Below are 13888 nucleotides of genomic sequence, written 5' to 3'. Positions count from 1 at the left end.
TTACCACGTCCTGCCGTAGAGCAGGTTGGGGCTGACCATGCCGCCGCTGTAGTCGACGCCGGCCGAGTCCATGGGGGCCAGGGCGGGCACCTGGCCGTGCAGCGCCGGCGGGCTGGGCGAGAGCTCCTCCAGGTCGGCCGCCTGCCCCAGCGAGCCGGGGTGCGGGTGGGCGGCGGGGGCGGCGGCGGGCAGCGCCCCGGCGGAGGCGGCGGGGGGCGGGGGCGCGGGCTGCCCGGGGGCCGGGGTGCCGCTGCCCGGCGGCGGGCAGGGCTTGCCGTCCTTCACCAGCACGGGCACGGCGACGCGGCGCGGCGAGTGCTGCTGGCAGAGGCCGCCGCCGCCGTCGGGGTGCAGCTGCTGGGCGGCCGCCTTGTCCTTGGCCTGGCGCTTCATCTTGTAGCGGTGGTTCTGGAACCAGATCTTCACCTGGGTGGGGGTGAGGTGGATCAGGCTGGCCAGGTGCTCCCGCTCCGGCGCCGACAGGTACTTCTGCTGCTTGAAGCGCCGCTCCAGCTCGTAGACCTGCGCCTGGGAGAAGAGCACCCTCCTCTTCCTCCGCGGGGCCGCGTGGAGCGGCACGATGGCCTTGGCGCCCTCGGCGATGCCGCTCAGGCCGCCCATCCCGGACACGTTCATCCCCGCCGACGGGCCCATGAACCTGGAGACTGAGCGGGACAGGCGGCTCAGCGCCGGCGGCCGCCCCCTCGGGGGCAGCGGCTGCCCCCCCCCCCGCCCGCCCGCCCGCCCGCCGCCGCCGCCGCCGCCCCGCGCCCGCACTTACTGCTGGAGTAGCGGGGGTCGCCGCCGGCCCCGTACCAGCCGCCGCCCGCCGCCGCGCCGCTCCGCATCCCCTCGGGGTAGGCGGGCAGCTCGCCCATGTTGCCCAGCCCGCCGTTGCAGTAGCCCCCGACGGCGCCGTGCGGGAACTGGGACACGCCGTGGGGCATGTGGTAGGCGGCCGCCCCGGTGGGGCCCGCCACGACGTGCTGCGGCACGGCGGCGGCGGCGGGCACCGGCGGCTGGCGGTAGGGCCCGAGGGGCGCGCCCAGCCCGCCCGCCCCGTCCATGCCGCCGAACTTCTTGTAGCTCTCCTCCATCGGGCTGAGGATGTCGGTGACCGAGAAGGGCGTCGTGTGCTTGGGGCTCAGCGACATGGCGCGGCGGGCCGGGCCGGGCCGGGCCGGGCCGGGCGCTGCCGCCGGCACCGGCGAGCCGTGCGCGGGCGAGGCGCGGCGCGGCGGCCACCAGCCCCGGGCGCCGGTAGCTCGCCGTTTCTTTTAGCCCGGCGCCGGGTTTACGCCAGACGCGGGGGGGCGGAGCGAGCGCGCCCGGCGGGGGAGAGCGGCGGCGGGCGGCCCCGTCCCCTCCCCGCCTCCCGCCGCCCTCCCCGGCCCCCTCCTCCCGGCCATTGTCCTGCGCCCGCCGGACGGCTCTTAAGCCCGGCCGCCCCGGGGCAGCGCCGGAGCGGCCCCGGCCCCGGCCGAGCCCCGCGGCCCTCGCCCGTAAGTACCTGCCCGCTCCCCCCGCGGGGCGCGGCGCGGCACGGGCGGGGGGCGCGGACCGCACCTCCGCGTGGGTGGGAGGGTGTGGGGGGGTGTGGGGGGATGGCCCCAAAAATCAACCGCCCCGGGGCAGCGGGACGGCTGCGGCGCGGGTGCGGACCCGACGGCGCGGACCCGACGGCAGCAGCCGGGAAACCCCTCTCCCGGCCCGCCGGTTCCGCGGGGGCGGGCGGCTCCGAGCCGGGGCAAAGCAGGGGGCTGGCCCCGGCCCCTCGGGGCGGTGGGACGGACCCCCGGGGCCGCCGCTCCCCGGAGCCGCTCCCGCCAGGGTGCGGGCCCGGGCGGGGCCCCGCGCAGCGCCGGGTGCCCTTTCAGGGATGATGCTTCGTTTGCGGTTTGGTTTGGGGGTTTCGTTGCGGTCGTTGTTCGTTCGTTCGTTGGTTTTGCGACAACGAAATGCACCCTCGGGGCTGCCCGTGCCCCCGGCTGGGGGCCGGGGTGGACGCGGGACGCTACCCCCCCCCGCCCCGGGCTGCGGAGAGTCCCGCGGCGGGGCCCGGCGCCCGTCGGGGGGCAGCGGCCGGGGCCGCCTCCTGCCCGTCCCCCGCCGCTGCCGGCGGCGGGAGGGAGCCGAGGGGGCTGTTCGGCGGCCCTTCGCAGGCTGGGAGGACGGGGCGCGGCCCGAGCCCCCGGCCCCGTCCCCCGGCCGAACTTCCCTGCCGCCCCCCGGGCCGGGGCCGCGGGGCTCCGCGCCGCGGGGCCGGGCGGGGCGGGGGCGGCCCGGGCGCCTGCCCGCTGCGGGGGCCGTGGGTGCTGCCGGCGGGCTTTGCTCGCTCTGCCCCAGGGCGACGCGACGCGACGGGGCGGGCGGGCGGCGCCGACCCGCGGGCGGCGGCCAGGGCTCCGCGCATCTCTGCGCGCTCCGCCTATACAGCGCTATAGGTGCGCGCAGCCGGCGGGCGGCCAGCTCGGCAGCAGCGAGCTGGTCCCGCACAAACGCCGCAGGGGCCGGCGGGTCTGCCTGGCTGGCCAGCGCGCCCTCTCCAGCGGCCCCCGCTGCTCCCCGCCTGCTCGCACCCGCTGGGTGCTCTGCTCCTGCCCGCACTCCCTCTGCTCCTGCCCGCACTCCCTGCTCCTGCCCGCACTCCCTGCTCCTGCCCGCACTCCCTCTGCTCCTGCCCGCACTCCCTGCTCCTGCCCGCACTCCCTCTGCTCCTGCCCGCACTCCCTGCTCCTGCCCGCACTCCCTCTGCTCCTGCCCGCACTCCCTGCTCCTGCCCGCACTCCCTCTCTGCTCCTGCCTGCACTCTCTGCTCCTGCCCGCACTCCCTCTCTGCTCCTGCCTGCACTCTCTGCTCCTGCCCGCACTCTCTGCTCCTGCCTGCCCCGCGCCCAGCCCTTGCAAGTGGGGACCAGCAGAGCTGCGCTTTCCGGACAAATAGATAGAACTTGGTGCGTGCGCTGAGCAGCACCTGCGCTGCACCCCCGGGCCTGTGTCCATCTGCTCCCCATGTTTGCCGGCCCGGCCGCTCCACTCCGGGAGGGGCTGAGCCCCATTTTGGGGAGCCAGGGATGTCCCGCACCTCGGGACCGGACCTTTCCCATCCCCTCTCCGAACCCCATCCTTTCCCTGACCCCTTTGGTGAGGACTGCTGGGCAAAGCACCTCCAGCACTGGGGTGATTATCGAAGAAAAAGAAAAGATAAAAAATCAGAGAGAGGACAGTTCTGCTTCTTAAAGTTTGTGCTCCCCCCCTTACACTCTGAAGACCCCCGGTGCAGGGCAGCAGTTACACGCGTTCAGACCTCTGCACGTGCTGCTGCTCTGGCTGCTCGTCTGTCCGAAACTCCCACTCCCCACCAGTTTTACCTGCGACACTTTATTCAGTTGCAATTTTCCCACAGTTCAGGCAGAATCCCTGGCGCCTGCATTATTTTTTCCTGCGCCTGTTTCAGAAACACGTTTAGAAAACCCCTGGGTCGCTGCCCGCCGTCGGGAGCAGCGCAGAGGGCCTGCTGCCACCCCTCTGCCCCCGCGGCTGGAGGTGACCCACCGGTGAGACCCGCCTGCCCGTCAGGGCACCCCCGGGGGGGACGCAGCTCTGCCGCTCGCCCTGAGGGACGGGGCCCCGCAGCAGAGCCCCCGCTGCCCGTGCCCCCCAACCCGGGCGCTTCCAGGTGCCGAGGGTACAGCTGTGCTGCACTCCGCGCTGCTGAGCATCGTCTGAGCTCGGCTCTTCCTTCGCCAGAGTCTGCCTCAAAAGGTTGATGGTTATACTTTTATTTTATTTCATTTTTTTCCCGAAGAGAGTTTTCTGTCCCTTTTGGAGCTGCTGGAAACTCCATCCTCCCCGGACTTAGAGGTGCCCTTTTGTTGTCGGGCAGGTGGCATCGCCCCGATGGATGGGGATCAGGGCCCCCCACCCAGCGATCCTCCCCCGGGCCCCCCAGCCAGGCGGGAGGAGGGAGAGGGACCCCAGTCAGCCCTGCGGGGAAGCAGCCCTGGGGCCAACCTGCAGCTTGGCAAACCAAGGCCCCCGCAGCAGCCCCGGCTCCGTGCAGGTGAGGGCCCCGGGAGGTGGGTGGATGGAGATCGGCCGGGAGGGGCGGTGAGTGGTGCTCCTGCTCCTCTCTGCGGAGGGAACAGGCTGCTCCTGGTGCTCCGGGGACGATCCTCTGCAAGCCGCTGGGGCAGGGAGGAGGTTTGGGGTCTCACTGAGGCCTCAGTGCTGCTTTGGCGACAAACCAGACAGAAATAAGGGGAAGGGATGAGCAGGACTGGCCCCGTGCACATCGGCCTGTCAGGTGTGACCCGAGTCTTCGGGGTCCGGCACAAACGTCATCCGTCAGGACTCGAGCAACAGGCACGGCTCAAGCAGCTGTGGCCTCCGCGTACACACCGAGACGTTTAACTGGGGACCTTGTGCACAAGGAGTGAAATACCCAGCAGGAGAGCAGCCCAGGGAGGGTGAGCCGGTGGAAAAATGACCCTGAACACAACAGCACGGCCAAACTCCTGTTAGAGGGGCTGGGACGAGGAGCGATGCGGGGTGCTTCGCCAGGGACGGGGCTGGGACGGGCTCTCGAGGTCCGTGGCGGGTCCCTGGGGCGCAGCAGGGACCGGCTCGGTCCCCTGCCCGCTGGCTCCTCCAGAGCCCCGGGGACACCCCTCGTCCCCATTCCCTGGGGCCGGGCCGCTCCTCCCTGCGTCCCCGCACAAAGCCAAAGGGGAAGCACGGCCTGGGGGGAGCTGAAAGAAATGCAGCCAACAAAATTCCTCATGTTTCTTTTACACTGAAAACACCCCAGAATTTTTCCCACATCAGTAGCATGATTTTTTTTTTTTTAATAAAAAGCATAACATTGTAACAAAGGCTTTCATCATTTCTTAAACGGGGCATTGTAGCTTTCCTGAAAGGGAGCCTTTTGGCAGGGTCAGTATCAAATATTTGGTCCCCGTCGAAATGAAGTATCGAGGTGATTTTTCCCTTTGCTGTTTTACTCTAGCAGAAACCCAATGCGCTCCTTTGTTCAACTTCAGTGACTGGATTTTCTGATGGGGAGAAGATGTTTCATTTCGTTAGCATGTGCTGGACTGGTAGTAAAGAAAATCCTATTGATATGGCAAATGTTTCACAAAAAAACCCCACCTTAAAATCATCCTCATTTACAGAATGTATATTTTTCTAACTTAATCAGTCATTACCTGGAAGTGCCATGCAGAAATGGACCGTGCCCTTCCATAGCCTGGGAAGATCAAGCTGCAGATTTCAAGCAAAGTAGTTTCAAAAGCAGATTTTCAAAAAAGACATAACAGATGCGGTAAGGCTGACAGTGATAGGAAAGAACCTACCGAGAAGTCAAACTATTAGGTTTTAATTTTTTTGAATTATTTTCCTAGCTTCTTGATTACACACCTTCCACAGAAGATCACCTTTATTTAGAGCTGTGGGAGTGCAGATGTTATTTCAGAGATCAGTTTGTCTTTCTGATAGTAATGACATATTTTGGCCGTACGGTGCTCATTTCCACACATAAGTTGTTCTTGCTATTTGAGACCGTGCCTATTACAGTAAAGATATTGACCTTGGCAAGACACAATTGACATATAGATAGAGGCTGATTTTTTTTTTTGGCGTTTTTCAATAATCCAGTATAAATGCTAATTTATTTCTGTGGCAGCTTGCCTAAAAGCAATAGTTTCTTCTAAATAATCAGCGATAGTCGCTCATTGCCGAGTTGCAGTGTTGTGATCACAGTTGATGGCAGTTTGCCTTGATTCAGCTCTTACCAATAATTTGCAGAGATTAAAAGGGTCTTGGAAATGGAGGCTTAAAGAATTGCTTTCTAAAGACGTTGTTAGATTGAAAAAGGAACCTGGGGTTTCCAGTGCACTCTAAAATCATTTCCACGTAAACCCCAGATTTAGTAGTTTTAAGTGTCACTAAATGGCCTGTTCACGGGGAAAGAAAGATATTTATGCGGCATAAAGAGATCTCTGCTCCTGCTGCAGATGTTGGTCTCGCTGCCTGTGCCCGGGTGGGTGTGCGTCTCCCGTTCCAGGGGAAATCAAGCACTTAAAAAGTAATTGTGGGCAGGAATTAATGGCCGGGGTGTTTGCTCAGGGGGAGCGGTGCTCGCCGCAGGAAGGCAGCAAGGGGGCACGGCCGCTGCAGGAGGCGTTGCTGCAGATTTGGGGGCTTTGCTAATGCAGACTTCTGGGGGGATGTGTGCTGTTCTCACTGCACCTGACATCTGTCCACCCTTAGGGTTCCCTTCACGCGGCCTCTCGTTACCCGATGGCAATTGCCATCAGACAGTTACCATTTACAGTATTTTTCCTTGTGACCGCAGGTTTTCCTTATGTTACTTTTGGGGCAAAAAAACGCTAAACATATTGGAATACTTAAATTCTTCCCTGAAAGTCCTGCTTGCTAGATGGACTTTTTTCCTTGGAGCTTTTTTCCTGAGGAACCTTTCTCACCCTTTTCCCGGCTCCTGCAGCGGGCAGGGTGTCTGCAGTGCCTCGCAGATGCTGTGCGTCGGGCTGAAATCGCCTCCCGAGCCCTCGACTACCCATCCCATCACCCGCTGCTCCCGGGAGGCACGGCCCTGCGGAGCGTGGGCATGTTTATCCGCCTGTCCGTGCCTGTCCCATCCTCGCTGACGGCTCGGGGCAGCGCCTGTCCCGTCAGCTGGCTGGGTGCTGGCTGTGGCCCCGAGAGAGCCCGCGAGGGTTCATTCCTCCTCTCCCCTTGCTGCCCAGGCACACGGACGCTGCGTTTGGCTGCGTTAAACCCACGGTGTGCAACCCTGTGGTTGCACGGCCCCGATCACCTTTTGGAAGTAAACTCTTCCTGTAGCCATTTACCATGCTGTTAATTTGGAGGGTGGCTGAAAATACTAGTGGTCCTTTCAGATTTTCTTCCAAACCACTGGAAAAGATGCTGAGCGGTACAAGACCCCTCTAGAAACACCCTGTGGGCTGGCAGTAGGTGCAGCTATCGCCTGAGATCAGTTGCCGATCCTGTTAACGAGGATTACATTGATTTCAGCCGGCGCTGATTCTGTATTCAGTGAATCCCTTGGGCCTGGGTTAGATGATATCGGCAGTTACCTCCGCTAAGCATGTTTTCCTCTCGTTGAAATAATGACAAGATTGTTCACCCCGATGCGTTTTGCACATTAACGGGCACCGGCTCTGCTGCCAGCTCCCGGTTCTTGCCCTTCTTGCCAGCCCTGCCGTGGAGCACCGCTGAGCTGGCAGCCCGCAGGGGTGAGCCACCGCGGCCGGCTGCTTGCGGCTCGCACAGCTGTGGGCTGTTGTTAGGAGCCTTGATTGACTCCTGCGTGGAGACACGCAAGTTTATTAAGGCCCACGGGCAGGCGAGGTGCTCCCCAGGAGCTGCCGTGGGCTCTGCCCCCCTTCTGCTTTGCCTGGTGCAGGGCTTGGGTGGCAGCTTCCGTGGCTGCGGAGCACAAGCCAGATTGCCTCCTGCCTGGGGAAGGGGATGCTGCCAGCTACAGAGATCCCAGGTAAACGTCTTGTGTCCTGAGATCCGGCTGGGAAAAGTTTCTGGCAAGAGAAGTGTGGCGATGTGAAGAGAGCTGTCTCCTGTGGGGCTCTGAGGTGTGGGGAACACTGGTCCTCTCGGTTAAGTGAAATATCCAAGAGCTGCTTTTAACGTTTTCCTAATTATTGATGCCGTAGAAAATATTCCCATGCTGTGTGACAGTGGCACCTCGTCCAGCTTTTCCTCAAATAACAGAATGTAAATATTTATTTGGCATCCCAGCCTTTTCTGCAAGGTTCACTGAACCCTGCACCGCTTCTGGCTAGCCGCGGGCTTGTGCTGCTGCTGGCTCCTTTGTGCTGTGCCGCAGCCTCCTGGCCAACTTCCCCTTCTCTCTTTGTTGATATAGTGTTCTTTTATTCCATATTGTTTTCCCTTCCTTTTTAATTAGTAGGGTTGAATAACGGGGCCGGCTTTCCTCATCGCTGCACTGTGTGGGGCTCGATGATTTCTCTGCGAGGCAACGCCAGTAAAATCTGGGCTCCTGCGTTACTGCTCAGGTCGTTTTCTGTCACGGTTTAAAATTTCTTCCTGATGCATGCTGCTCCTAGCTACTTCTGGCTTTGGAAGAGGAGCCCTTTGACACAGGACGTGCCTGTTTGTCCGTCCACACCTTGTACCTGGCCTGGGCTGTGCTTAGGCTGGCAGAGGGATTATCAAATGTCTGCATGCTGCTTGGCAGCCCGATGAGATGTGTGCACAGGGTGCCGGGGCTCTGTTATACTTCTGTGGCTTTGGGCTGAATTTTAATGACGCCTCTCCTGTCCTGCTCTGTCATCCAGGAGAGCTCTTTCTGCTGATGTGGGGGCTCCCCAAATCCATGGGGCTTCTTCCCTCTGTTGAAGAAGGCTCAGTGTTTCCCCCAGGCCCCCTCACTTACATGTTTTACTAATCTAATACTAATTTAATGTCTCCCCATATCCATCCTCTCTTGTGCCCAGGTCGGAGAGCTGAGCTGAGCTCTTTGTCAGGCCTGACGTCGTTACTGGTTTGCGAAACTCTGACCCCCAGTTTGTACTGGTGTTTGCCGTAGCTGCTGGGTCCTCATCTGCCCCAGGGTTTCACGGCTGTGTGTTGCTTCCCCGTCAGGAGGCCAAACTCTCCTGGGGTGCAGGAGGGCCCTCAGACACTGGTCTCTACGCGTGTTCAGGAGTCCCAGTTGCAAACGGTTTATTTGGCGAACTACAAAATGTCCTACGTTAACAGGGAGGATTAAAGAGTCAAAGGCTGCCCGTATCCAGCCTGCCCAGTGGGTGGAGAAGTTAGACAGTCTTTAGACACAGAGTTGGCTCTACGCAAGATCCCAGGTAGGCATGTAGCAACACGTGGGTTTTCTTTGGAAAGGGAAAAAAGAGAGATGGAAAAAACCTCCATACTCATTTGGTGACGTCTCCTGATTTCTTTTGTTGGCACCCTTATGTCAGCGTGTGGTCAAGGTGACTCTTTGGGTTAGATTTAGATTCCATGTGAGGAAATCACAAAGTGGAGAGACTTCCTGAAGGATCCTCTCCATTACCTGTGAAGTCAGAATAGTATTCCTTGTAGAATTAGAAGTAACCATAGTTACTTGGAGCCCTGGCTCCAGGTAGCTGAGCAGAGCAAGGTGGCAACCAGAGCAGGGAGAAAACACCTCTTTGGGAAGAAGAGTTTCTGTGCAAGCCCTGTGGAGCAGGAGCGTGTCTGATGGGCGGCGTGGGTGCAAGCCCCGGCACAGGCTGGGGCATGGGGAAATGGTTTGCTTCCCAGCGATGTGGAGAGTGAGGGAAGCTGGTCCGTGGGGCTTCGTTCATCGGCGGTGCCGGTGTGGGTGTTGGTGTTAAACGGCACCCAGCTGCGAAGCTGGGCTTTCGGGATGTTCGTCCCCCTGCCAGTTGCCTGTGAAGGGAGGGCTCGCCTCCTCTGGTGCGATGAAGTGAAGGGGAGCTGTGGAGCAGGTCCCGCTCGTCCCACCTCGGAGAGGAGGACACGGCTGTTTCCGCGTGGGTGCGTGAGGTGCGGCTGCCTCCCCGGTGGCAACGAGGATTTGGCTGCTTTGGGAGATGAGGATCGTAACAGGGTCATCACTGACTGCCAAAAGCAGTGGGTAAACGGGTAGAAATACCGTCCTCTCTCTTCCCTCCCTCCGTGCGCCTTTACCCGGGAGGGGGGACGTGGTGGGCTTTGCACGCAGTGGAGCGGCACCCCCACGGCAGCTTCGGGGCTCGCTCCCCTGTCCCCCGGTGTGGAAGGAGCCGGAGAGCAGACGTGGCAGAGCTTTCTCGCTGGGACAGACCTGCGGGAGCCGTGATGTGCCAGCCAGCTCTGCTGCTGGATCTCCTCAAGTCAGGGCCTTGCAAAGGGCACCCGAGCTTGCATGTGGCGTGCTGGCACCCCAGTCAGCTTTTCCAGCTCGGCTGCCTGCGGCTTCTCCGGGCAGGTCCCCGGGGTCGTTGGCATTGGGCAATTACTGGCAGCGATGCTCCCTGCGATAGGAGGACTGGAATACGCAGAATAAAAGAACAAATATTCTCAAGGAATCAGAGTGGGGTAATGGAGCCACCAGAAAGACTGTTTTCTAAAGAAGAAATCATGTCTGAGCTTTTTCTTTTTAATTAAATTACACTGTGCATGTGAGATGACTTGCAGTGTTGGCTATCAGGAATCAAGAGGCAACACTTGAAATTAATTAACCGAACTGAGCTTGGGTCCAAATGCTGTCAGATGGACAGAGCAGAGCTGGGCTGGCATGGGAGGGGGTGGCTGGTGGTGGGGTGCAAGGTGGTCTTTGGCTGGGAGGGGGAGTCTTTGTGCCTTGGTCACCTCACTTCTCGGCCCTTTTGTGCAGAGGGAGGTTTCCCTTTAGGCTACCCCGCGCCTGCGCGGGGGTGTCCAGGCTGACCGACAGTTTGTGTGAGGCGAGTGGGGTTTTTCAGACCTCTTGAAGGACCGTAAACCCTGGTGAAAAATCAATGGGAGTCGTGCTCCGAACCGGGAGGGAGTTTCTGCAAGGGCATCGGGCGCTTCAGGCTGCCATCTCGTGCTGCTGGACCCCTCCAACGCACCCAGAGCATCCATGCTCTCTGCAGTGGGGTACCGACTCGTCTTTGTCTTGTGGGGAGCCTGTCAGCATCTCCAGGTACCGAAATAACTTTGTAAATCCCACTGGGGTGAAGCCAGCTCCGGTTTGAGCACCGGGCAGCCACCTTACCAGCTCGCCGTTCTCTGCTGTGCTGCCCTGCCTGGCTCAGCCAGGATTCGTAGCTCAATTACAGCACCGCGGTGTTCCTGTAAAGGGCCAGCCTCTTGTGCAGGGCTGGCAAAGGCCACGTAGACATTCTTTAAATCTGATTTATGTATCCAGCGAGTCGGTGGTTTAGCATCTTGTGGCTCTCAATGCATGCGAAAGTTTGTGGGACAGCGTGGTACGGAGGTGATCCGAATCAGAGAAGAGCGGTGCAGTGAACAGCCAGAGCTGGAAACAACGGAGCGGGTCAAGACTGAGTCAGGAGGAGTTGGTTAAACTGGCTTTATGAGTGGTGTGAACCTGGAGGAGACCAGTTCTGCTCTCAAAGGAGCACACGGTGGTAAAAGGCACTCTGGAAAGGCATCTCCCAGGTTGCCTCCGTAGAAGTCCCCGTCGCTGTAGCCACCTTTGCCCAGATCCAAAGCTGTTGCACAGGGAAATTCCCTTTGGGGTTTGGAAGGCTGTAGGGGGGTGAGTGCCCTGCTGATGCCTTCCCAGCCCCTGGAACAGGCTGCTGCACCCCGAGGAGTGGCGTTCGCAGCCCGAGCTCCCTGCTGCCTGGTACCCTGAGGACTGGTGAACGTAACCGAGCCACTGTTTCACTGCTCCCGCCTGCAGGAGGCAGCACTTTGGGGGGAAAAAACCTGGAAACGTCACATTTTTGAAGTGCTGAAATATGCCATTGACGGGCATGTTAAAACAGCGGAGGCAAAGGAAAGAAGTTTGGTACTTGAACAAAGCATCCAAGCAGATGTTTAAGAGGTGCTGGCCTCTTCCAGATTGTGTTGATAAAAGATTTCATTAGGTTAAAAAAAGAGGAAACTTAAGTTAAGGACTTTCTCTTCTCTGCGATGTGTTTTCCCATCCTCAAGGCTATCGTCTTTTTCATACCCTGGGTTACTGCTCCGGCTCATTGTTTTCTTCCCTTGCCGCCGCACGTGCTGTGCAGGCTCTGACCCGTGAGTGTCACAGGTTTCCTGGCGGTGCTTGTCACCATGGAGTTGCAGGCTGCAAAGCGACAGTGGCATTAAAAAAAAAAAAAAGACTTAAAAAGCAGCGTTGCCTTCCATAACCAGCAAAGCGGAGCAGATGGCAACGGTGGCACTGCTGCCCGGGATGCTCCGGAGAGGGGTGCCTGGCAGGGTGGCTCCATTTATCTGTTCATTCTTTACCCCTGAAGATCTTCTGCAGGTGGATGGGGAAGAGGGGGGAGCTGAGGGAGCTATGGGTGCCTGGACACGTGTGAAGGGAGCCACGGACACCTGTAGGTTCCCCCCTCTTATGGTGGTTTTTTTTTCTGTAGGAGCCTCCTCTGCTCCAGAGCCCTTGGGCCATTCAGGGTGGGAACCGTGCCTGAGCCCCAGGGTCATTTATTTTTAGGGTGGGAGTTGTGCCTGGGCTGCTCCATCATGCCTTGTAGGCTTCTGAGGGCTGGTCCAGAGCCCACAGCAGGGTGCGAGGTGTCCCCTGCAGAGCTGTCCTGTCCTGGGCTCCAGGTATGGGTGAACATGCTCCCCGTTGCCTGCAAGCGCTGGGCATATCTGCTCAAGGGGCAAGGGTAGGGCTGAGTGTCTTCTCAGGGGGTTTCTTGGGTTTTTGTTCTTGCCAAGAGCCAATCTTGATGATTTAAACATTTTTTTTTTTTAATTTGCATTGCACGTCTGGTGTAAGGCACTGGGTTTGACCCAGGTCTCAACCCCCCCGTCTGCGCTGGTCCATGGGGGAGCTGGTAACACTGCGTGCTAATGTGCTCCTTCGAGCTGAGGGGTGGAATTGCTACCCATGTCAGGTTTTTGAAGGCTTCAGGTCTACGTGCAAAAAAAAAAATGGCTGTGTCTTCATATCTACCCCATGCAAGGTGGGAACGGTGTTGCGAGAGGTGCTGGGAAGCTGGCTGACGTCCACCGTCACCGTTGTGCTCACTAAAAAATACAGAAAAAAAAATATGTCCCGATGGCCGGGGCGGGAAGAAAGGTGGGGCTGACCTTACCTCTCTGGAAAGCAGCGGGGCTTTGGGCGGTACAAACCAGCACGAGCCCTGGGACCCACCAGAGCAGAGCCTGCGGTGGCGCAGGGGGTCCAAGCAGCGAGATCTCTGCCTGGCGCGAGCTTCCCCTGCACGGCTCCTCGAGGGAAGATGTCCAACAGCACGAAGGTGGGAGATGACAGGTGATGTCTCATTCCTCTCTGATTCCGGCTGAGCTTACTGCTGTAAGGGATGGCGATTTCGGGCCCCGCGGTGTGGTCCCTGGCATACAGCGTCCCCACCAACATCCCCGCTGGGGCAGGCTCGCACAGCAAGTGCATGCTGGTGTGGAGGTCCTGCCGCTTGAATATTTATAGCACCTTTGCTATGTTCATTCTAGCGTTAAACTGCTAATTAATTATGACATTTGTACTACTTCATTTTTCACCGTGAATCTGCAGAACCTGGCAGGCAGTTAATTAGCTCTCTCTATGCAAAGGATACTAAGGAAAAATAATTGCTTGAGGAATCATCATCGCGTTCTTTCAGAAAGGTCTTACCTATGAGCTGGCTTAAAGCTTGCTAGATTTGCACTTTGAAAGATGTCTCTGTCAAAGGCCGCTCCTTTGGAAGAGAGATTTGAAGGAAAAGGTTATCTCCGAGATGTGGCTCAGTGGGTGTTATTTAGTGCTTGTAAGTCCAAGGGAAATCAATTATCTAAACAACTCCTGTTCTGGAATGGATTTCTTTATTCTTCTTTAAATATGTACTCATCTTTGTCTTCGTATTGATGTGTGCAGCCAGCAAACCTGAGATTGCGGGAGGAAATCTGTCCTCCTCCAGGCTTCTCGCAGCTATTGCCCAGGAAAGGGTGAGGGTCTTCCATAGTCATGTTTTTGTTTATTTAAAAACGGAATTTTAAAAATGAGCTGTGGGGGAAAGGTGCTCGCCAACAGCCCCTGCTGTCATACACCAGTCTTCTCTTCCCAAAGGTCTCCTGACCTGACAAACACACGGACCTGTCGAAGCCCCTCGAGGGCTTTGGTGACAGGGCTGGGAGTGCTCGTGGGCCGACGGTGAAGGTGCGTCCTGCCTGTAGGGTTGCCCGGGCTTTTGGATCTTGC

At 59.1% G+C, this 13888-nt stretch overlaps 1 protein-coding gene across 1 annotated transcript; it reads right to left on the bottom strand.

The window, feature by feature from the left end:
* Window positions 1-1154, bottom strand: NKX2-4 (NK2 homeobox 4). The gene is made up of 2 exons (XM_075497491.1): window positions 782-1154; window positions 1-665 (listed from the first exon to the last, which is right to left on the bottom strand). Exons 1-2 carry the CDS (start codon window positions 1152-1154, stop codon window positions 1-3), a joined length of 1038 nt encoding a protein of 345 aa, XP_075353606.1.
* Between the last annotated feature and the right edge of the window lie 12734 nt (window positions 1155-13888).

Source organism: Mycteria americana, chromosome 3 (genome assembly GCF_035582795.1).
Source record: "Mycteria americana isolate JAX WOST 10 ecotype Jacksonville Zoo and Gardens chromosome 3, USCA_MyAme_1.0, whole genome shotgun sequence".
Taxonomy (NCBI): domain Eukaryota; kingdom Metazoa; phylum Chordata; class Aves; order Ciconiiformes; family Ciconiidae; genus Mycteria; species Mycteria americana.
This window is presented reverse-complemented; position numbering and strand designations above follow the sequence as displayed.